The 24,296-nt window shown below is 42.1% G+C and overlaps 1 protein-coding gene across 8 annotated transcripts in view; it reads right to left on the bottom strand.

Moving 5' to 3' along the window:
• The window catches only part of TLE4 (TLE family member 4, transcriptional corepressor), a 228,263-nt gene that overhangs the window by 13,656 nt on the left and 190,311 nt on the right, over positions 1 to 24,296 (bottom strand). For all 8 annotated transcript variants that reach the window (XM_079926683.1, XM_079926676.1, XM_079926679.1 and 5 more), the window contains exons 9-14: positions 12,864 to 12,983; positions 11,801 to 11,854; positions 11,187 to 11,339; positions 9,827 to 9,959; positions 9,260 to 9,453; positions 8,673 to 8,749 (exon numbers count right to left, since the gene is read on the bottom strand). In XM_079926683.1, the coding sequence (XP_079782809.1) occupies positions 8,673 to 8,749; positions 9,260 to 9,453; positions 9,827 to 9,959; positions 11,187 to 11,339; positions 11,801 to 11,854; positions 12,864 to 12,983 (731 nt within the window). The remainder of the gene's footprint in view (positions 1 to 8,672; positions 8,750 to 9,259; positions 9,454 to 9,826; positions 9,960 to 11,186; positions 11,340 to 11,800; positions 11,855 to 12,863; positions 12,984 to 24,296) is intronic.

Below are 24,296 nucleotides of genomic sequence, written 5' to 3'. Positions count from 1 at the left end.
TCTGAGATTTTTTGTTATGGCTGAAATCACATGTCATTTCCCATAATATAATTAGTGCAATGGTTTTAATCAAATACTTTTATGCTATTTATAAAGGTCTCATGTAAGTAGCAAGTGAGGAAGAAAGTCCACTTTTGGCTTATGTTGAAATTAAACTCTGCTGTCATTCTAGTCAGTTATTGAGTGGAACCTTTGCTAATTCACCAGCATAAGCAACTGGACCCAATGTGCATTATCAAATAAATGCTATTTTATTAATTAGTTTGGAACATGCATTTAATTATAATTTTTGATGATATCTAGCAATTATTCTGTAAAAATAATTAGGACAGAGATGCGCGACTGTCTTTCTAGAGGAGGGCAGTTACGCTGTGCGTGTGGTGAGGGAGGGAGGGAGGCCTTCGGGTGACTTATTATGTTTTATGTTCTAGCACAAAAAATAGTTTTCCTGTTGAAAAACATGGACAAGTTTCATAGCTTTGTAAAACTCTTTAATGAAAGTACTTCTCTCTATATGCATAAATGAGTGTGAATTTATAGGCCTTGGTGTCTTGGTAAAGACACACCAATGACAGGAACAGGGAGTCTGATTTACTCAGTCTAATCTCCTTGGGCCATCTCTGCCTCCCACCATGGTCTACTGCATGAGCAATTGAAAGAACGGTAATAACCTGGGCAAAGCTCAAGGGGAAATGATGCTGCAGTTGACTCAAGAGCCACTGCATAGCAAACACTGTGCCAAACATATACCGTATCATCGCATCCTCATGCCCTCCTTATCAGGGAGGTGCCAGCCCTGCTGTAAAGATGAGCCAACTGAAGCTCCTAATAAAGTCACCTCCTTCCCAGTGTCAACCGGCAGAGTCAGAATCCAAACTTGCATCTGTCACACTCCAGGATTCATATTGTTGAACACACCGCGCTCTCTTTGGGGTTCTTGATGTCATTTGCCAATTGCATTTGGCGTGTGTCACTCCAGGAACAAAAATTCTCAGCCATGGAGATTGGTTCAAGATGGCAGATTAGAAGGACGTGCGCTCACTCCCTCTTGTGAGAGCACTGAAATCACCACTAACGGCTGAACTATCATCGACAGGAAGACACTGGAACTCACCAAAAATGATACCCCACATCCAAAGACAAAGGAGAAGCCACAATGACACCGTAGGAGGAGCGCAATCACAGTAAAATCAAATCCCGTAACTGCTGGGTGGGTGACTCACAAACTGGAGAACACTTATACCACAGAAGTCCACCCACTGGAGTGAAGGTTCTGAGCCCCACATCAGGCTTCCCAACCTGGGCGGCTGGCAACGGGAGGAGGAATTCCTAGAGAATCAGCCTTTGAAAGATAGCGGGATTTGATTGCAGGACTGGAGGAAACAGAGACTCCACTCTTGGAGGACACACACAAAGTAGTGTGCTCATCGGGACCCAGGGGAAGGAGCAGTGACCCCATAGGAGACTGAACCAGACCTACCTGCTAGTGTTGGAGGGTCTCCTGCAGAGGCGGGGTGTGGCTGTGTCTCACCATGAGGACAAGGACACTAGCAGCAGAAGTTCTGGGAAGTAATCCTTGGAGTGAGCCCTCCCAGAGTCCGCCATTAGCCCCACCAAAGAGCTCGGGTAGGCTCCAGTGTTGGGTCGCCTCAGGCAAAACAACCAACAGGGAGGGAACCCAGCCCCACCCATCAGCAGACAAGTGGATTAAAGTTTTACTGAGCGCTGCCCACCAGAGCAACAGCCAGCTCTACCTACCACCAGTCCCTCCCATCAGGAAACTTGCACAAGCCTCTTAGATAGCCTCATCCACCAGAGGGCAGACAGCAGAAGCAAGAAGAACTACAGTCCTGCAGCCTGTGGAACAAAGAACACATTCACAGAAAGACAAGATGAAAAGGCAGAGGGCTATGTACCAGATGAAGGAACAAGATAAAACCCCAGAAAAACAACTAAATGAAGTGGAGATAGGCAACCTTCCAGAAAAAGAATTCAGAATAATGACAGTGAAGATGATCCAGGACCTCGGAAAAACGATGGAGGCAAAGATCGAGAAGATGCAAGAAACGTTTAACAAAGACCTAGAAGAATTACAGAACAAACAAACAGGGATGAACAATACAATAACTGAAATGAAAAATACACTAGAAAGAATCAACAGCAGAAGAACGGTAAGTGACCTGGAAGACAGAATAGTGGAATTCACTGCTGTGGAACAGAATAAAGAACAAAGAATGCAAAGAAATAAAAACAGCCTAAGAGACCTCTGGGACAACATTAAATGTAACAACATTCACATTATAGGGGTCCCAGAAGAAGAGAGAAAGGACCTGAGAAAATATCTGAAGAGATTATAGTCGAAAACTTCCCTAACATGGGAAAGGAAATAGCCACCCAAGTCCAGGAAACACAGATAGTCCCAGGCAGGAGAAACCCAAGGAGAAGCACGCCGAGACACATAGTAATCAAACTGACAAAAATAAAAGACAAAGAAAAATTACTGAAAGCAACAAGGAAAAAACAACAAATAAAATACAAGCAAACTCCTATAAGATCTGCTGAGCTGATCTCAGCAGAAACTCTACAGGATAGAAGGGAGTGGCATGATATATTTAAAGTGATGAAGGGGAAGAACCTACAACGAAGATTACCCTGCAGGGGTCTCACTCAGATTCGACATAGAAATCAAAAGCTTTACAGACAAGCAAAAGCTAAGAGAATTGGGCACCACCAAACCAGTTCTGCAACAAATGCTAAAGGAATTTCTCTAAGGGGGGAACACAAGAGAAGAAAAGGACCTACAAAAACAAACCCATAACAATTAACAAAATGATAATAGGAACATACATATCGATAATTACCTTAATCGTGAATGGATTAAATGCTCCAAACAAAAGACACAGGCTCACTGAATGGATACAAAAACAAGACCCGTATATATGCTGTCTATAAGAGACCCACTTCAAACCTAGGGACACATACAGACTGAAAGTGAGGGGAGGGAAAACATATTCCATGCAAATGCAAATCAAAAGAAAGCTGGAGTAGCAATATTCATATCAGATAAAATAGACTTTAAAATAATGAATGTTACAAGAGACAAGGAAGGACACTACACAATGATCAAGGGATCAATCCAAGAAGATATAACAATTATAAACATATATGCACCCAACATAGGAGCACCTCAATACATAAGGCAACTGCTAATGGCTATAAAAGAGGAAATTGACAGTAACACAATAATAGTGGGGGACTTACAACCTCACTTACACCAATGGACAGGTCATCCAAACAGAAAATTAATAAGGAAACACAAGCTTCAAATGACACAATAGACCAGATAGATTTAATTGATATTTATAGGACATTCCAGCCAAAAACAGCAGATTACACTTTCTTCTCAAGTGTGCATGGAACATTCTCCAGGATAGATCACATCTTGGGTCACAAATCAAGCCTCAGTAAATTTAAGAAAATTGAAATCATATCAAGCATCTTTTCTGACCACAACGTTATGAGATTAGAAATCAATTACAAGGGAAAAAAACGTAAAAAACACAAACACACAGAGGTTAAACAAAACGTTACTAAATGACCAAGAGACCACTGAAGAAATCAAAAAATACCTAGAGACAGGGCTTCCCTGGTGGTGCAGTGGTTGAGAGTCCACCTGCCGATGCAGGGGACACGGGTTTGTACCCCGGTCCGGGAAGATCCCACATGCCGTGGAGCGGCTGGGCCCGTGAGCCATGGCCGCTGAGCCTGAGTGTCCAGAGCCTGTACTCCGCAACGGGAGAGGCCACAAAGAGGTCCGTGTACCGAAAAAAACAAACAAAAAAAACAAAACAAAAAAACCTAGAGACAAATGACAATGAAAACATGATGATCCAAAACCTACGGGATGCAGCAAAAGCAGTTCTAAGAGCGAAGTTTATAGGAATACAAGCCTACCTCAAGAAACAAGAAAAATCTGAAATAAACAATCTAACCTTACACCTAAAGGAACTAGAGAAAGAAGAACAAAGAAAACCCAAAGTTAGTAGAAGGAAAGAAATCATAAAGATCAGAGCAGAGATAAATGAAATAGAAACAAAGAAAACAATAGCAAAGATCAATAAAACTAAAAGCTGGTTCTTTGAGAAGATAAACAAAATTGATAAACCATTAGCCAGACTCATCAAGAAAAAGAGGGAGAGGATTCAAATCAATAAAACTAGAAATGAAAAAAGGAGAAGTTATAACAGAAACCACAGAAATACAAAGCATCCTAAGAGACTATTACAAGCAACTCTATGCCAATAACATGGACAACCTGGAAGAAATGGACAAATTCTTAGAAAGGTATAACCTTCCAAGACTGAACCAGGAAGAAATAGAAAATATGAACAGACCAATCACAAGTAATGAAATCGAAGCTGTGATTGAAAATCTTCCAACAAACAAAAGTCCAGGACTAGACGCTTCACAGGTGAATTCGATCAAACATTTAGAGAAGAGCTAACACCCATCCTTCTCAAACTCTTCCAAAAAAACTGCAGAGGAAGGAACACTCCCAAACTCATTCTACGAGGCCACCATCACCCTGATACCAAAACCAGGCAAAAATACTACAAAAAAAGAAAATTACAGACCAATACCACTGATGAATATAGATGCAAAAATCCTCAACAAAATACTAGCAAACAGAATCCAACAACACATTAAAAGGATTATATACCATGATCGAGTGGGATTTATCCCAGGGATGCAAGGATTCTTCAATATATGCAAATAAATCAATGTGACACACCATATTAATAAATTGAAGAAAATCATATGATCATCTCAATAGATGCAGAAAAAACTTTTGACAAAATTCTACACCCATTTATGATAAAAACTGTCCAGAAAGTGGGCACAGAGGGAACCTACCTCAACATAATAAAGACCACATACGACAAACCCACAGCAAACGTCATTCTTAATGGTGAAAAACTGAAAGCATTTCCTCTAAGATCTGGAACAAGACAAGGATGTCCACTCTCGCCACTATTATTCAACACAGTCTTGGAAGTCCTAGCCACGGCAATCAGAGAAGAAAAAGAAATAAAAGGAATACAAATTGGAAAAGAAGTAAAACAGTCACTGTTTGCAGATGACATGATACTATACACAGAGAATCCTAAAGATGCCACCAGAAAACTACTAGAGCTAATCAATGAATTTGGTAAAGTAGCAGGATACAAAATTAATGCACAGAAATCTCTTGCATTCCTATACACTAATGATGAAAAATCTGAAAGAGAAATTATGGAAACACTCCCATTTACCACTGCAACAAAAAGAATAAAATACCTAGGAATAAACCTACCTAGGGAGACAAAGACCTGTATGCAGAAAACTGTAAGACACTGATGAAAGAAATTAAAGATGATACCAACAGATGGAGAGATATACCTGTTCCTGGACTGGAAGGATCAATATTGTGAAAATGACTATACTACGCAAAGCAATCTACATACTCAATGCAATCCCTATCAAATTACCAATGGCATTTTTTTTTTTACAGAACTAGAACAAAAAAAAAGTTTAAAATTGTATGGAGACACAAAAGACCCTGAATAGCCAGAGCAGTCTTGAGGGAAAAAAACGTAGCTGGAGAAATCTGACTCCCTGACTTCAGACTGTACTACAAAGCTACAGTAATGAAGACAATATGGTACTGGCACAAAACCAGAAATATAGATCAACAGAACAGGATAGAAAGCCCAGAGATAAACCCATGCACATATGGTCACCTTATTTTTGAAAAAGCAGGCAAGGATATACAATGGAGAAAAGACAGCCTCTTCAATAAGTGGTGCTGGGAAAACTGGACAGCTACATGTAAAAGAATGAAATTACAACACTCCCTAACACCATACACAAAAATAAACTCAAAATGGATTAAAGACCTAAATGTAAGACCGGTCACTATAAAACTCTGAGAGGAAAACATAGGAAGAACACTCTTTGACATACATCACAGCAAGATCTTTTTTCATCCACCTCCTAGAGTAATGGAAATAAAAACAAAACAAATGGGACCTAACGAAACTTAAAAACATTTGCAGAGCAAAGGAAACCATAAACAAGACAAAAAGACAACCCTCAGAATGGGAGGAAATATTTGCAAATGAATCAACGGACAAAGGATTAATCTTCAAAATATATAAACAGCTCATGCAGCTCAATATTAAAAAAACAAACAACCCAATCCAAAAATGGGCAGAAGACCTAAATAGACATTTCTCCAAAGAAGACATACAGATGGCCAAGAAGCACATGAAAAGCTGCTCAACATCACTAATTATTAGAGAAATGCAAATCAAAACTACAATGAGGTATCACCTCACACCAGTTAGAATGGGCATCATCACAAAATCTACAAACAACAAATGCTGGAGAGGGTGTGGAGAAAAGGGAACCCTCTTTCCCGGTGGGTGGGAATGTAAATTGATAACAGCCACTATACAGAACAGTATGGAGGTTCCTTAAAAAACTAAAAATAGAACTACCATACGACCCAGCAATCCCACTACTGGGCTTATACTGAGAGAAAACCATAATTCAAAGAGTCATGTACCAGAATGTTCACTGCAGCTCTATTTACAATAGCCAGGTCATGGAAGCAAGCTAAATGCCCATCAACAGACGAATGGATAAAGAAAATGTGGTACATATACACAATGGAATATTACTCGGCCATAAAAAGGAACGAAAATGTGTCATTTGCAGAGATGTGGATGGATCTAGAGACTGTCACGCAGAGTGAAGTAAGTCAGAAAGTGAAAAACAAATATCATATATTAACGCATACATGTGGAACCTAGAAAAATGGTACAGATGAACCGGTGTGCAGGGCAGAAATAGAGACACAGATGTAGAGAACAAATGTATGGACACCAAGTGGGGAAAGTGGTGGTGGGTGGTGGTGGTGGTGGGATGAATTGGGAGATTGGGATTGACATGTATACACTGATGTGTATAAAATGGATGACTAATAAGAACCTGCTGTATAAAAAAATTCAAAAATTCAAAAAACAAAATTCTCAGCCATCCTGAAACCCACCAATGTTCCTCCCAAAAGGATCTCAACAATTTTATAATGCTATGTGTCAAGACGGGGGCAAGGAAGGGAGCCCAGCTCAAGGCTCAGGAGTGCCTCTTGAATCAGACCAGCTGGGATTTTACAGTGGTTCAACTGGCCCAAATCCCCACACTGAGACTGTTACTGCTTCTTTAGATATACCTAACACACTTTCACCCCTCGGGGCCTCTGGGCAGCAGCAGAGATGAGAAGCACCACCTCATTTGGTAGTGGTTACACTATAGTTCTGGGTGCAACTGCCGGTTAACTAAGTGGTAACTCTACAGTACCTGAAAACGGGATGATATCACTTCCCTCAAGGAACCTCTCCATCCCCACAGGTTCATATGGTACTTGTAGGTATTCAGTTTATTTGATTAATCCTATGGCCTTATTATTTAGTCACTGCTTGAAACAGACCTAACTTTTACCTTCAAGTACACCAGGATTCTTGGTCAACAAGACTTGTCAGTCAACAACTATTTGCAGAACACACACAAGTACGCAGAATTTTACGGTAATTGATATTTATACCTTCAACTCTCAAGGAACTCAAAGTCTAATTTGCCTTGCCTCCCTTATTAATCAGTCAAATACTTACTGAGACCACACTGTGTTTGATGTAACATGGAAGTTTAGGGTAGAGTGTGTAGAGAAGTTACAGAAGGAAGGGCCAAGAACATGATCTATCAGGTGGAAAGTGAAGGAAGGGTCAAGGTCAGGCATGTTTAACACTGTGGAGCCAGCAACATGGGGAACAAAGAAGACACACAGGAAACAACAGGGTGACAACTAAGTGCCTGAGTGTATAGCAGTAAATAAATAAGCAATGGGAGGTCAGTGAAGGGAGAGATCGGCACATGTGTTCATTCATTCACTGAACAAGCATAAATTATGAGCACCAATTGTGAAGATGAAGCCAAAGAGCCCAGAGAACTGTGCACAGGTAGTAATCAAGTGCACGCGATTAAAATGAATGATGAGGAATGACATATGGGGAGAGGTTAGAACGTACAAGAAGAGTCTGGAACAACTGATGCGTCTGTCTTGCCTTCATAGCTCTAGGGGGTCATGAAAACAGAGGCTCCAAATACCCAGCTTACAGGACAAGAAGCCAACTGAGCAAGCCACTTTTTCCAGAAACACAAAAGACCACACTTCTTTCCTTTCAGCCTTTGAAGTTTGGCATGTCTTTTCCTAACATGCTCAAATTTTGAGCATCTAGGTTTGCACATAAGACGACTTCTTCTTTCCAAGGCAACAAAAAGAATTGTCTTGCAATCAGTAACAGATGTAGAGAAGACCTGACTGCTGGAGATGCCTCAGCAGTTTGCATTTCCATATTAGAAGCTTGAGATTTTAAATTGAAAATACAAAACCCCACCTCATTACCTCTTCCCTTGTCCTAAGAGAAAATGGAAAATACTCTGCAAAAAACAAAAACAGAACCACCCCACAAGCCGCAGGAACTTGCCAACACTGTCTAGCAGTGCTCAGAGTCCAAAGGGCCAGTGAGGGCCCAGACACACAGTGAGCACGAAGCACAGAGGCGGGTACTCACGGTTTTCCCCCGGGAATGCCTGTCAGGTTTGCAGGTATTGCTGGCACGCGCATGTGATGGTGTGGGTCAAATCCAACCTAAAATGTTTCCCAAGCAAGACAACAAAAACAAACATGGTTACATCAACTCATTTCATCCTACTCAGTGTCTTTCCAAATCCTAGGAGAATAGATGCTTTAAAAATGTGATTTCAGAGATAAATACACAAGTACTGATTGATGAAATGATAGGATGGTTCATGATTTCATGGTAACATACTTGGGGGGTGGAACAAACATGAAAAAAACAGTATTATTACTGAAGCTCATGATGGAAGTGAAGGCTTCACTATATTTACTATATTATTTACTCTACTTCTGTAGGTTTAAAAATTTCTTTTAAAAAAGGAACATAAAACAAAATAATTCCCTCACCTTACAAAAGAAAATGAATCTCACAATACGATTACATGCAGTTTAATTTATAAATACACACAGGTCCCTCTATAAATCCCTCAAATTTCATAAACTTCCTTAAAAAATAAAAATACGTGTGGCAACCCTCTGCGCTCTGGAACACTTTTATGCTGTAAAAGCGCACCAACATACCACTGGCGATCTCCCGTAGGCCGCGGCTGCGGCTGCAGCGGCCGCGGCGGCGCTCATCTGCGGGGAGATGTTGTGCAGCCCCGCGTAGGCAGCTCCGGGGCTGGTCAGCTCCCCATTCATCCCAGCGTGCGGCACGATCCCAAAGGGGGTCGGATATGGACAAGGTACTGCCATTGGGGTCCTTAGGCTCGAGGCTACAGACCCAAATGGAAGGAAGGAGAAAAACCAATGATACACACGTGAGACAATCATGAAGTATTAATGAATGTCAGGAGCAACACGTTCTTACGTATGTTAAAAAGTAGGATCTATAGTTCGAATAAGCGTATTTTAATATTCTCAGGGGTCATTCAAGCCTTCATCAGGGTTCATGTCTTTCCCTTATTTTACTGAACACTTACTATGTGTCAGACATGGCAAGTGCCAGGCGCTTGATTTGGATCACAGAACTTACAGCCAGTCAACGCTGGTCGTTAGTACTCTTAATGTATTACACTCTTTAAATTGCTTTGATTTCTTTAAAAACAGGAAGCATAAATATGTAGAGAAGCTTTTTTTCTCACTAACCCAAGGGGTCGACTCCTGGCGGTTTTCCGGGGACAGGCCTCAATCCGGGAGTGGAATTACTGCCTGGGGTGGGTGCATCGCTTCGTGGAGTAGGGGTATTGGACTTCGACACAGGAGTGGTAGATTTTTCATTCTAACAAGAGATGCAATGGAATATACACGCTAGTTAGAGCACAATTTTAACCATTATGTTAAACATTTGAAAAGGTAGAGTAAAAGAAAAGGACAAAGAAATGGAGAAAATTCTTTAGCATGGGCCTCTCTTTTCATTAGTTAAGAAGAGCTATCAAAGAAACAGAAAGTGTTTCCTGAGACCACAAAACCAACGTTCAAGAGGACATAAATCAAAGCTGAACTTGGGGCAGAGCAGACCATTTCCAGGAAACCGGTCTGAGTTGGACAGACGCTGACAAATCATGGCGTCCCGATGTGACTGGCCACTTGCTGGTTGCTTTAATACTGAGTGGTTTGAGTTGGGTTCCTGATGGATTGTTTGTGCCACAAGAGGCTCCCCTGGTTAACAGGTCCCATTAAAAAAGATCCAAGCCTGAATCATCACAAGAGATCAGCACAGACGAGCTGCCATTACAAGGCCGGAAGGCCAAGAGAAAACAACAGAAAAAAACTTTATCCAGCCCTGTGCCAGACACATTCTCCAAAACTGCAGACAAACTGAGGAATTTTCTTTCCCTCAGCTGTGAATTCAAAAGGTTATTTGAAAACGGAATTCGTCTTTTTTTTTTTTTTTTTTTTTAATGCTATGTTACAGGGACACAACTGGTGAGGAAAAAGGAAGGCACACTACATAAAAATGCAATTAACTACACAGCCACAGAGGAAGGGGGTATGGGGAGATTACCCTGACTTGCAAGCAGTTTTGTTTGTGCATTTCTGATTTGTGGTGTGAGTCAAGGTAGACTTTTATAAATGACAGATTATTAGACAGGAAGGGAAAATTATTGCAATCATATATAGCTTGGTAATTCCAACAAAGCTAGCAACAAAATCACATGCAAGCTAAAAACTAAATTTACCATAAACCACAGGTGACAAAACCATCTCTGTAACCCCAGTATATATTTCTTCATCTTCGCTGAGACCCGTTTCACTCAATTTCCTCATGTCCCTCCCCTATCCTTGCAAAAAGACTCACAAACCAAACATCCATCACCAACAAAGTCAGTGAACCTGCTCTGTTCCAAAAGTACTTTTGTCAATTCAGCTTGAATACTGAACATACACATATGCTTGGTGGTAAAAGTCCTATGGAAAAATGTAGAAAATACGAAATTTTAGAAATAATTTAACCGAACCATCTGGAAACGGGCAATGCTAAGAAAGATGGTGAGGAACTGCTTACAAGGCTAAGTTCTTTGGATTTGGAGGAAGGAGTACTGCTGGAGGATGCGATCGAGGCTGGACTGATGGGGGCATCTTTCTTGAGAAGGCGTGTCTTGTCCAGACCATTCTCTCTTGGGGAATGTGCAGGGCTCCCTCGAGGTGAGGATGGATCCTACAAAGGAACATCAAGGGTATCAAATGCAGCACAGCGCGAGCACAGTGCCAGAGCACTTGGTGTGGACGTTTCTAGCCAAAAGTCTTCAACAGCTTAGAAGCAAAAAATGTTCTGGAGTAGATCATAAGATTCATCAAATTGCTGAAGAAAATATTCAGTATAGAGGTCAATGAAAATACTACAAAATTTATAGTACTTATTTAAAACAGAAACAAAAATCAAAACTCTACAAATTTGCAGGTCACTTGCCAAGGTGTGTGCATTCATGGTGGTAACAACACATTTGCACTCCATAGAGTAGAGGAGCAATAAAAAAGGATCAGTAATATAAAGTTTTCAGGTAAATAAAACGTGGGCCCCTTCAGAAATTAAGGAAACACTGTGGATACCAGTTGTTGGGACACTAATCATTGTTATAACTGGTTAAGAGCAGGAAGTCAAATAAGCCACAAACATACCTCATTGGAAACGTCAACCACCAAGTTGTCATCACTCTTCTCACCATCGCTGTCCTGCATTGACAATTGAGAAGCATTATCTCCTCCCCCAGCCAAAAAAAGAAAAACAAACAAAAAAGGCAGCCAGATTTACCCTGGGTAAGTCCAGAGTCATTAACTCCTCACATTTTATAAAAACGAACTGCACCAAACAGTGCTAAACACTCTACAGTGAACTGTGTTCTTTAATCTTCATGACGATGTTATGAGGTAGGTAATAGGAGACAGGATGATTCCATTGTAGTTTAAAAAATTGAAGTTTATGGCTTATTACTCTAGTATCAGGTGCCAACTGGCAGGCCCACGCTACGTAATCCAGCCTACAGAAGGGTGGGATTTGTTCTGTCAGTGTCTTTCAAAGACCGGATAAAGAGCCACAATTTTTAAATTGGGAGGTTTCACATGAAATTTCAAGTTCTCAGCTTCTTTCGTAGGCCTGCAGTCTTGCAGGGCACTACCAGAGGAAGTGGGGTGGAGTCAGCCTGCCTCCACACCAGTGAGTCCCATCCCACTTGCTCCCTTCACTGTGTGATCTGAAGAACCAGCCACCAAAGGAAAATGAGCTTCAACTCATGCCAGGGACACATCTGGATGTTTCTGCAAGTTATATTCCACAAAACGTGCTACATTCCTCAGCGCAGGAGGTCATCTAGACATTTTAACAGGTTGTCTGTGATTTTACCTTTCTCCTTAACATTTCTAGCTGGCCACAGAAAATTCGACCACCTTGAAATTTATGGAGGGAAGCAAATACATCTAATAGAAATAATATGGAACACAAGTCTTCTATCGGTTGCAGGATAATGGACTGTTCTGCGGCTCACAGACACGTGCACTCACCTGCAAACACAGACCTTCAGCCAGCCACTTGAGACACAGCTAGAACTGCAATAATTATTTTTCTCTCCTAGGATGTCGTTATCTTGTGTTCTAGTTTTGGTTGGTAATAGTAAGAGGGTAAAAAGGCTGCTGATTAAAAAGCAAGGTAAACTGCCTCCCCCAAAGCAAAAGTGAGTGAACCTACATAACGAGCTGCGATCTCCTTTTCTTCAGTTTTCTGCTTTTTGCTATCAGAGGAGTAGTCTGTGGAGTTTCTGTGCTTCTCAGCACCTCGAAAACTGGCTGACGGGGATACCGAAGAGCTCTGGAATTAGAAAGGGAAGTGGGATTGAGAGATGACCAGCCATTCAACAATGTCATTTTTTTTTCTTTTTTTTTTGCGGTATGCGGGCCTCTCACTGTTGTGGCCTCTCCCGTTGCGGAGCACAGGCTCCGGACGCGCAGGCTCAGCGGCCATGGCTCACGGGCCCAGCCGCTCGCTCCGCAGCATGCGGGATCTTCCCGGACCGGGGCACGAACCCGTGTCCCCTGCATCGGCAGGCAGACTCTCAACCACTGCGCCACCAGTAAAGCCCAACAATGTCATTTTTTTAATCACTTGAGACTTTATTTCCTTTTCATTCTTTAGTACACACTCACAGAGCTGTTAAGAGGAGACAGGAGAGAGGGGAGGAGGTGAAAGGAAGATGAGAACAAAGGTATAGAGAAAAAAGAAAAGGGGAAAAAGGAAAGAATAAGACAGAAGAAGTAGAGATGGGACAGAGGGAGTAGAGGAATAAAAAGAGGAGGCAGGGAATAGGTTAAACGCAAAAGGCAAAGGGAGTTTGGTCTAAAGGAGAAGTTTATATTTTATCGAGAGAGGAAGCAGATACAAGAGAAAGAGGGGAAGGAAAAGGCAGCCCCCCGCCCACCCTTAACTTGCCAGCTGATGAGAAGCCAGTATTTCAAGCCTCTATAGAGAAACTGAATAAATTAGAGTCCACCTTGAGAGATAATTACTAATTCTTCAGTGAAAAAAGAGGGGTACTCCTTGGGGATTTAAGCACCCAAATATGGTGACACAAAGGTCATACTTACAGAATTTTGCTGTAGTCCCGCAACTTAAGGGCCTGGGAGATGCAGAGTGGCAGGTAAAACAACAACACCACGACAACAACAAAACCACACCTACAAAAATGCACTTTATTATTTTTCTGACTCCTAGAGTTTCCATGATCTGCTCTTTTCTTTAACCTCTGGAAATCCAGGAACCCCATTAGGACCAGGGAATAGAAAGATGGTCCCCCCCTCTTGGAATCACAGTTGGGGGTGATCTGTTTGGGCTCAGGCCATGTCTGTCATCTCTGCTCTTCCAAAGAGCTCTCAGCTGGAGGAGTACCACACACAGAAAACAAACAGCAGTGACAGAGAAATTCTCTGAAGCACAGAGAATGAGTCTGCCATCGAGGTCAGGTGGTTACTGGGCACACTGAGATGATAGGACAGCTTAAAACCATAGATGAAGAAGAGAGCACTGATGAAAACTGTCACTAACTTCAAGGATCGGCTAGTGACTCAGTCCCACACAGACCAAGGAGAAGCTCTAAACTACAGGGGAGGTATACGGAGAGGGTGCAGGGCTGACCTGTTGAGGGTGAACTGAAGGCCTGAAGAGCCAAGTCCCTCAGGGGGGCTCCGGGGCAGCACTCCCGAGTACTAGAGTAACCCAGGTGGGGTGGGAAAGGGCTGACCTTGGAGGGTGGAGGCAAGGAAACTTGGAGAGATGGGGAAAAGTTCTAGGAAGAATGAAGCGTCACCACCAGAATCTCTGCCTGGCACCCAAATTAATCCAGACAACTGTTCAGTAAAGCTTTTCCTCATTTAGAACCTTACTCGTCTTATATAAAATTTACTCCTTGGGGCTTCCCTGGTGACGCAGTGGGTGAGAGTCTGCCTGCCGATGCAGGGGACGCGGGTTTGTGCCCTGGTCCGGGAAGATCCCACATGCCGCCAAGCAGCTAGGCCCGTGAGCCATGGCCGCTGAGCCTGCGCGTCCGGAGCCTGTGCTCTGCAAGGGGAGAGGCCACAACAGTGAGAGGCCCGCGTTCCGAGAAAAAAAAAAAAAAATTTACTCCTTGTACTTTTTTTCTTTACCTTGTTAGTCTGTTAGCAATAATTAACAGTCTTTTTTCCACCCCTGTGTCGGTATAGCTACCAAAAGATCACCCCCTAGTGGTCAGCCATGGTGATGGCAACTCCTTCACTAGCTCCAAGGCAGGGAGGGGTGCAGGGAGGGAGTTTGGAGGAGGAGGAAGACTGAGAAGGATCAGTTGAGTTCCCACTGAGCGAGGCCGGAAAACCCCAAACGCTTCCCTCCTGTATCAGTGCCTTTAATGTAGGCACCAAGCCCTCTAACTATCCCTACTCAAACATACACTCTTATGTTTGGTGGCAGGAAAGATGGCAGCCATTATTCATTAAGGCTGAAGACTGAAGCAAAGCACTAGAAGCCAAACAATCTCAAAAAGTGCATTGATGGCTTCTTGACTTTCATATATGTCCGCTGAGTTCCAATCCTCATTCCCAAGCCATAAGACTTGAGTCAATGCTTCTGCTTTGCTTTCCTACCATGACCCAATGTGATCAGGTTTTTACAACCATTACCTCTTTGAGATCATGCACACAAACACCATCTGTGAGTTACTACCTAACATATTTAATGCCAGAGCCTGTATCTAGTTTCTCCCCTCTCCAGTCTATCCTCCACATTTCTGGGATTCATTTCCCAAACAGAGATTCTCACCCTTCCTTAAAAATGACAAATGGTGTCCCATCGTCCATAGGAAAAAAAGACCAAACTTCTGAGTATAGCTGTTTTCCAAAGCCCTTCACTCGCTGCCCCAATCCAGGGCCTGGGCCTCGTCTCAGAGCTCTGGGCTTGTTGCTCCCTGGTGCGCCATCTATTTTCATTGCATTGGCAGCCTTTCTTCCTGGCTTTCAAGAATGCCCTTTCCCTCAGTATCTTCCTTTTGAAATCCTCCCTCACCATTCTTAAGAACCAGCTCTAAACGTCACTGTTCAAAGCTCTCTGACACTGGCAGGCAGAATTAATCACTCTTTGTTCCCTTAACATTTTGTTCACCCAATGAGTGAGCGCTCCCAATCAACTGATAGCTGTTTGTTTACAAGGCGCTTCCCACTCCAGGCTGTGGGTTCCTGGGGGCGGGGGCACCCACCCAGCACGGTGAGTGGCACAGAACTGCCAAGAATTTTTTTCAAACTTAAATGACTGAACAACCCCTCGGGCACTCCTCAATCCAAGATTCATGTGATACATTCCTTTTCAGAGGGCCTCTTGGCCAAACAAATCCACAGGAAACCGTTCAACCACGGTAGGACCTGAGGCGTGGCATTCCTGGGATCTGGCAACTTGGCAGCTCTGCCCCCTTCTTCACCCTAATCCTCCACCTCCTTCCACATGCCTTCATCTTACTACTGTGATATTTTACAAAAAGAAGAAAAACTGCGGGTACATGTGTATGATTACTGATACTACACACTTAACGTTATTTTCACTCTGTCTAAAAGGAAAACTGATTTTTTTTAAACATCTTTATTGGAGCATAAGTGCTTTACAATGTTGTGTTAGTTTCTGCTGTATAACAAAGTGAGTCAGCTATACATATACATACATCCCCATATCCCCTCCCTCTTGCGTCTCCCTCCCCCACCCCTCTAGGTGGTCACAAAGCACCGAGCTGGTCTCCCTGTGCTGCTATGCAGCTGCTTCCCACTAGCTATCTATTTTACATTTGGTAGTGTGTATATGTCAAGGGGGAAGGGTAAGCTGGGACGAAGTCAGGAAAACTGATTTTTAAACGATGACAAAATACTTCCTTAAAACTGAATACTGAATGGTAATGCTTATTAACTGGCACACATGTACAAAGAGCTTTTTCTTTTTAAGCCGGCTGTTTCAGGCACCGTGGACAGTATTTTATTTGTGAATTTTACTGCAGAACAGAGCTGCACGTTGGAGTTTCCTGGTAGAATGATCAAGTAGTTAATTATCACTAGCATTTAAAGGTTAAGCTGCACAATAGGCACTGGGGCAATCAGCAATGTTCTAATAACATAATTGCTCTAGAATCAAATTGGACTTGGCACGGACTCTCATCATGAATCTTACAAGTTCACCATTCTGCCACTGGAAGGCCATTTGGATCGTTGCTAGACATGTAAACAGTAGGAATTAAATACTGATAAAGACAAAGTCACGCTTTTATAAGAAAAGCTTATTTTTACTTCTCTATTGTTATTTTAAAAGCTTAGCTAGGTTAGATATTTCCCTAACTTATTACATAAGAGACTTACTGGAGCTGCATTATTACTCCTTAGAAATCTACAAACTTAGAAACATTAAACATAAATCTTTCTCATTACACTTTGATCATGTAAAATATACTAGCAAATTTGTTATGAACGAAGAGTCACAATCAGAAAGTGGTGGCCGATGTGGAAAGGGCAAAATACCTTAAATGTGAATTGTTAGTAAAAACCTCTCCCAAATAAAGTAATAATGTAGAATTAAAAAACAAAAAGTTCTGTATTTTTAAAAAATAAACACATATTGGGATATTGAAAAAACAAGGTAGATGTCTAATAAAAGATAAAGGGGATAGGGAAACAGAGCGAAAACAAGAAAGAAATAATATATATTTATGAATCTTATATGGAAATCCTAATTGCTTTGGTAATAAAAGATAAGCTTTAAAGTCAGTTAATTCCTAACATTATAAATCATGTTATCTCAAAATGAGAAAAACTCTAGATCCTAGTTTGAAATCCAACCTGGACTTTACTAAGGCTACTGATCAAGTCAGCTGCAAAACTGCTACTCTAACAGTAATTCATTCAGTACAGGAATTGGTTCGGGTCAGGGACACTGGGTGCGGGGGGCGGGGGGGGGGGGGCGTGGAGTTTGTTTATGGTGGTGGAGGTGGGGAGGATGGAGAAGGCAGGCTTAAAGCCCTGTAAAACCCTTTACTGATGTCATACCCAAAGCCCTCCAGCAATCTAAACGGGTGACCCCACCGTCCCCTTTGCTGTGACTCCTCTGCCACCTCAAGATCAAAGATGACCAGGTATGAGAAAGGGCTCCATAAAGCATTCTCCCGCCCCCAAAGAGGCAGTGCTGTTACAATCAGCTAATTATAATAACAGGTAGCACAGATTTTACCAGCAGGCAAGAGCACCTCTCTGGAGTCCAGACTGCCTGGGCTAAAAATCTTCCACTTAATATCCCTGTAGCCTTGAGGATGTTGCTCAGTCTCAATCAGTGTGGAGTCTGGAGTCAACAACACCCCACCCACTCCGTCAACCAGGCTGCTCTGAGGACTAAGTGAAAGAAGCCACATGAAGTGTAAGGCACAGCCCTGGGCAAATAACTGAGCCGCAGCAATAGCAACTCAGCACTGTGACTGTGTGCTGCACACTATTTACTTACGCAGCAGCTAGTGTGGACCTTCTATTTTAAGCCTCACGTAAGGACTGTTCTAGGTGTTTGGGTAGCACTGCCCCTCAGCATAGATATGCAGATAATCCATAATAATGGTTCCAATGGGCTGCTATTACCAAAACACATGTCCTTTCAACAATTACAGTAAGGTTTTGGTTCAATACTGCAGGCAAGACTATAAATACCACCTCCACGCTGGACTTTCTAACTTGATTTCAAATGCACATCAAACTAACTCTGCTTTCCACTGGCACAGGTGCAGTGCTCAGATGTCCCTGCCCACTTACAAGATCCCAACCGGCAAGAATACGCTCTAAAGGTCGAGTGGACAACCATGATCAAGAACTCTAAAACTCATTGCTCATCAGCTGCGGCCTTCAGACACCCCATCTACCTGGCACCAAAGGGTAAATCCATTTTCAAACAGATAAAGAGGATAATGACAGGGCAGAGGGCACCACGAAAATGTGGCCAGGGCGACTGCAAGTTCCGGATTGTCCCCACTTCACACCTGTTGTCCAGGTCTCTTCACTCTCAAAACCAGCCCACTTTAGAAGGTGAATATACTGCTACTCTTAACTGTAGTTCTTTCAGTACAGGAATTAGTCTGGGTCAGGGACAATTCAGGGGGAGTTTGTTTATGGCAGTTGGGGCAGGGAAGACAGCGAAGGCAGGCCCAAGAGCCCTGTAGACTCTTTTATTGATGCCATAATCAAAGTCCTCAATCATCATTTCCTCTGCAGAAGAGTGATATCTAGAAGAGAAATGGATATTGGTGATTTTCTTGAACACAGAAAGGACAAGGTACTGCTGGAGATCAGCCAGGGACCCAGCCCACTCCTCCTTCCAAGCAGAGGGCCTTCAGGAGGAGCCCTGGCAGCCTGAGTCACCCAGACTCAATTACAGCCATTAGTCCTCAGGGCATTTCACGGTTGTAAAACACTTTCAACACGTTCTGAAGGAAAGGTAATATTGTGAATAAACTTCTATACGAAACTAAACATACCATATCCCAGAGCATTTCCGATTAATGTTTTATTGTATAGCATTACATAAAATGTTTACATTCCTGTTCACAGAGCTCTTTTTATAATAAAGCATTTTAACATTTATTATCTCATTTATAAGGAAATAACCAGGAGAGATGGAGAAAATAATCCTCAATTGGGGAAAATTAAGTATAAAAACTTTAAAATGAAAATTATTTGGTCAAAATGCACACGTCTTACATACTGACTCATAAAACATGCAAATTTATGTAAATTAGCTTAAAATTTATAACATGCTGGTGGTGAAAAGCCTGAATATGGTAGGGCTCTGAGCCAGTCACTGGTTGTCAGTTTACTGCTCATTACAGTAAGACTTTTTTTTTTTTTAAATAACCTGCTTGATTAAGGAAGTCATTAAAAACACAATCTGTATATAATCCTCACAGAACTTGCTTTTTTCAAATTAACATAAATCAAAATTCACCTTCAAAAATGACTGGGACTTTCTGAAGACCTGCCCTTGTTAAAACAATATTTAATATAATCTCCATATAAAGTAATGAGTCTGTTCTTAATAAATGTTTCACCTTCTATAACATTTTGTGAACAACATGTACTTTAAAATGGTCTGTTGTCGTCTTTGTCTTACTGCTTCTCTCTGGGTAAGAAAAACTCAGTTCAAGATACATTTCTTTTGTAGATAGTAATCAAAATTCTATCAAACCAGAGGAATGATTAAGGAGAGAGGAAGTATCTACAATGGTCATGCTATGGGTACCCGAGTCAAAGAGCTATGGGTTCGAGACCAGTCTGTACCATCTGCTGTGTGACCTTGGACAAGTTAATGAACCTCTCCAAGCTTCCATTTCTCCAGTGGGTACCGAGGACAACAGGAGTACTTCCTTAGAAGGTGGCTGTGAGGATTAGAGGGGAGTGCGTGTTGTGAAGAACAGTCTGGAGCATCATGAAGAGCTATACCTCTTTGGCTAATGTGGAAAACACGACATAACCCTAGTCCACTTATGGGTAAGTACTCACTAAGTATGAAATACAAAGATGAATGAAATACACCCCTTGCCCTCCAGTAGGGCTCCATGAGTTAAATATACTTAGAATACACAAAAGTCCTACATATTTTTTTCCTTCGTGCAGTATCTACAGCACTTCAATATTTAGTCATTCATGTTTTGCTTCCAAGGCTTCAGTGCTATCTATTACTTGGTCAGGAAAAAATGCCATAATAATTTATCAGGTATCAATAAAATTGATTTTAAATTAGAACATTATCTTAATGTCCTCTTGAGGTTTCTTGACTGTTATTTCCTCTTCCTGGAATAAAGTTGTTGGCTCCAGCCCAGAAATTTCATTAAATACAGCTCCTTTAGCTGGCAAGCTAAGCTGCTGGAGCATGATGCTTTGACACTAAAGGTACAGGTTTGCTTCTTATATAGGCACCCGAGCCTCCTCTCTTGACAGCCACTGTCTGCATGTGGTCCAAAGTGTGGGTCACATGAGGAACCAACTGGGGGGATGAGGGGGGCAAGTACATCCCATGACCACTGATGGAGACAGCCCAAAGCACAGGCTGAATTAATCAAGCAGCCTCAGTCCTGATCATCAGAGATGACACAGTATGAACAGTCTCCCAGAAACTGTAATAAAAATTACCAAGTGCACACAAATATTGCACGGAAGTCACTTACATCTTTTAATCTGTCTAATCACCCCAAAGTCACTTCATGCCCTTCAGTCCAATGAATGTCCTCAAAGTTTGCAAGACCTGACATTCCTATGCGCATTTGTCCTCCACCCAGAATTTCCTTCCCCTCATTTCTACAGATTGTATAAATCTTATATGCAGACATTATGTAAATTATAGTCACATGCACCGGCCACCTTCTTCTGAGATTTCTTTTTTCAGTATAGTACCTATAAAATATATCCTAAATCATTCATTCTCCTAATGCCTTATAATCAATGTTACTAAGTCTTACTGACACATCGGATGTGGTACACTGAGGCTGACTGCCCTAAAAACAAATGTGGGGGAAGCGGCTGGCAAAATTTTCCTTCCTACATTTTCTGGGAAGGGTGAATTGGCTTTAGACTCATTCTTGTACTGTGATCTGTTCTTGAATCAAAATATCAACATACTTCTAAACAGCTGCTTGGAAAGAAGCTGAAGCAGGGTAGGTGCTCAGAGAAAAAAGTGACTCAGCTTTAAGACTTGACAAGTTGTATCTTAACGGACCAGAACCCTCATTTTAGTAGCTATTAAAATTTATTGGAAAAGAAAATCTTTTCGTGTTGCTCTTTTTTTCCCAGTAAACTGTTTTAATCTATCTGAAAGGCTAAACATTTTTTTTCCCTAAGAGTGTTAACTCCACAGAGCCTCATATATATTCTTATGCATTATGTGTGCAAGTACACTCTACAATATCAGAGGGTAATTCAGCAGGAACAGAGAAGGAAACAACAGTGGACCAATTTAAGGGTAGGCTTCCTAACAGTTTTAATGTCGCTAATCAGAAATGCACACTCTAGGTCTTCTTCATACCACCTCAAAAAGGCAAAGCAGTTTTCAGTGTTCACTCAGCCAATTTGGTTACTGTCATTCATTAATATATCAAAGTGAATTGTATTCTAGAACAGAACTGACAAACTGAAGTATAATGTGAGCCATATATGTATTTAAATTTTTTCTAGTAGCCAGATTTTTACAAAGTTTAAAGGAAACAGGTAAGGTGAATTTTAATTGTATATTAATTTAACCCAATGTATCAAAAAGCATCGTGTCAATGTATAATCAATATCAAAATTATTAATGAAACATTTTATTTTTTTTAAGTACTGAGTCTTTAAAATCTGGTTTGCATTTTACACTTACAGCACATCTCAATTGGGACTGGCTACATTTCTGGTGCTCAATAACCACATGTGGTGTCTGGCTCCCATATTAGATGACACAGGTCTAAAATTTCTTGAAGTCACAATAGGAATCAACAGGAATTAACACAAGCATCTGACACTTTACAGACACTGTCTACCTTCTCCAATCCAGGTGAAAGTCTCTTTCTCAGAGTGCTGGACACCCCCTGCTCTTTCATCCCTCAGTGCAGGCTTCTGCCAAGAACACCCTTCCCTAGCCTCTGAGCAGCCAGCATCTTTTCACCTTTTATTCCTCAGCTGCTTAAGTGCCACCTTCGCAGAAAGATCTTGTCTGTGACGCTATCCAAGGTGATCCCTCCCGGGAATCCCTACCATAGTCCCTTGTTTACTTCCTTCCTAGCATTTCTACCACGGCCACTATTTTGATTATTTGCTAGTCTCTTCTACTTGACTAGAAATTCTACGAAGACTTGGTCTGCTGTCTCAGTTAAGGGCTGCTGTACAAATGAATGAATACAAAGCTTGATCTGCGCATGTACCAATACTCATGTATATGTCTTACTTGTTCCCATAACATTTTTACTATCTAGACAGTAGAGATTATACACTCCTAAAGGGCATATGCCCTTGGGCTAAGTATTTCTTTGTGTTCTCAGCCCTCCATATGATGACCACCATGGTCAGAAGAACAGCTGGAGTTGGGGGTGGGAGGCCTGGTGCAGGCACATCCAAAGTAGGGAGGGAGGGGGGCAGCCCTCAAAAGTGGTAATTTGGAAAGTGATGTAGTGACGAGACAATTTTCAGGACAATGTTAAAAAGACAGCAAGAGGAAGCAGAGTAAAAAATACAACGGAAACAAAAGTCACAATGGTGCCAGGCAGAGAATATGGTCAAAGGCGGTGCGCCTCTTCCCTGTTTGCTCCCCAACGAATCAAGGGCACAGGCCCCCTCCCCCAAGGTCAGCACCAGGCTTGACCTCTGGGTGGGCAAGCAAGAAATATTTGTTGTTGTAAATGTATCAAAGCCGCCAATTTTTCTTATTCTAAAAGAGATACATCTTCAGCATAAGGGAGACATTTTTCAACTGGCTCCCCTCTTCCTCGGCTCTCATCATGTACTCAGCAGCTGTCTGCAGCCAGGGAGAAACAAATCTTACTCAAGTCTGACCACTGAAAAGGCAGGACCTAAATGAACCCTGCCTCACAGACCCACCAGTGAAGAATGCAGGCGTCAGCAGTTCTTTCTGCGGCCACTCATTCAGAGAACAGTGATCCCTGGGGATCTCCTTGAAATGTTTATCTCCCAAGGAGGTTATGGTCAAGGAAAAAAATCCTTAGCACTCCTATTTTTTTTTTTTTTCGGAGACGAAGTCACCACACACAGGTGATGAAAGAAAAAGCCAAATATAGGGCAGACAGAAAGCATACTTGTTTTTTTAAAAAAGAGCTTTACATTGGTTGATTTTTTTTTTTTTTTTGCGGTACGCGGGCCTCTCACTGTTGTGGCCTCTCCCGTTGCGGAGCACAGGCTCTGGACGTGCAGGCTCAGCGGCCATGGCTCACGGGCCCAGCCGTTCCGCGGCATGTGGGATCTTCCCAGACCGGGGCACGAACCCGTGTCCCCTGCATCGGCAGGCGGACTCTCAACCTCTGCGCCACCAGGGAAGCTCCATTGGTTGACTTTTAAGTCAAAGATGACTATCTCGAGTTTTATGTAAATTTTTAGTACGTAAAGCAATGTAAAGCATATTAATATCAGTCAGTTTAAGAAAGTGACTTCAGTATACTGAGGACTAAAAACAAATGAGACACAGATACTCAGAGACACAATTTCAAATCTGTCCAAAGAAGTGATTTCAAGCAGTGGCTTTTATTTGACAACTAGGTCTAAAGATGCAAGGGTTGATCAAATATGTAAAATACTGGAAGAACAAGCATGAGCTAAGCTGAGACTCCTGTAGACTAAACAGGAAAACAGCATTCCACTAACTGGGGCTGAGATGTTGAAAGGGGGTTCAGGTCACAGTCTAATCCCACCCTGTCCCCCATCTCACACGATCAGAGGTCAGAGACCTAAATTACAAGGCAACTACAGAAAAGGCCTCAGAGCTCTGCTTGCCGCCCCTGACAACGAGTGCTGCCCTGCGCTCCTGCTCACCTTGCTTCCCCCTTGACCTCCTCCTCCCTGACCACCCAGCCCTGCCCCAACAGCAGTATCTCCATCAATACTGTCTTCCCCGTCG

This window comes from Stenella coeruleoalba (genome assembly GCF_951394435.1).
Source record: "Stenella coeruleoalba genome assembly, chromosome: 7".
Taxonomy (NCBI): Eukaryota; Metazoa; Chordata; class Mammalia; order Artiodactyla; family Delphinidae; genus Stenella; species Stenella coeruleoalba.
The sequence above is the reverse complement of the archived record's forward strand: the minus strand, read 5'-3'. Positions and strand labels throughout refer to the sequence as shown.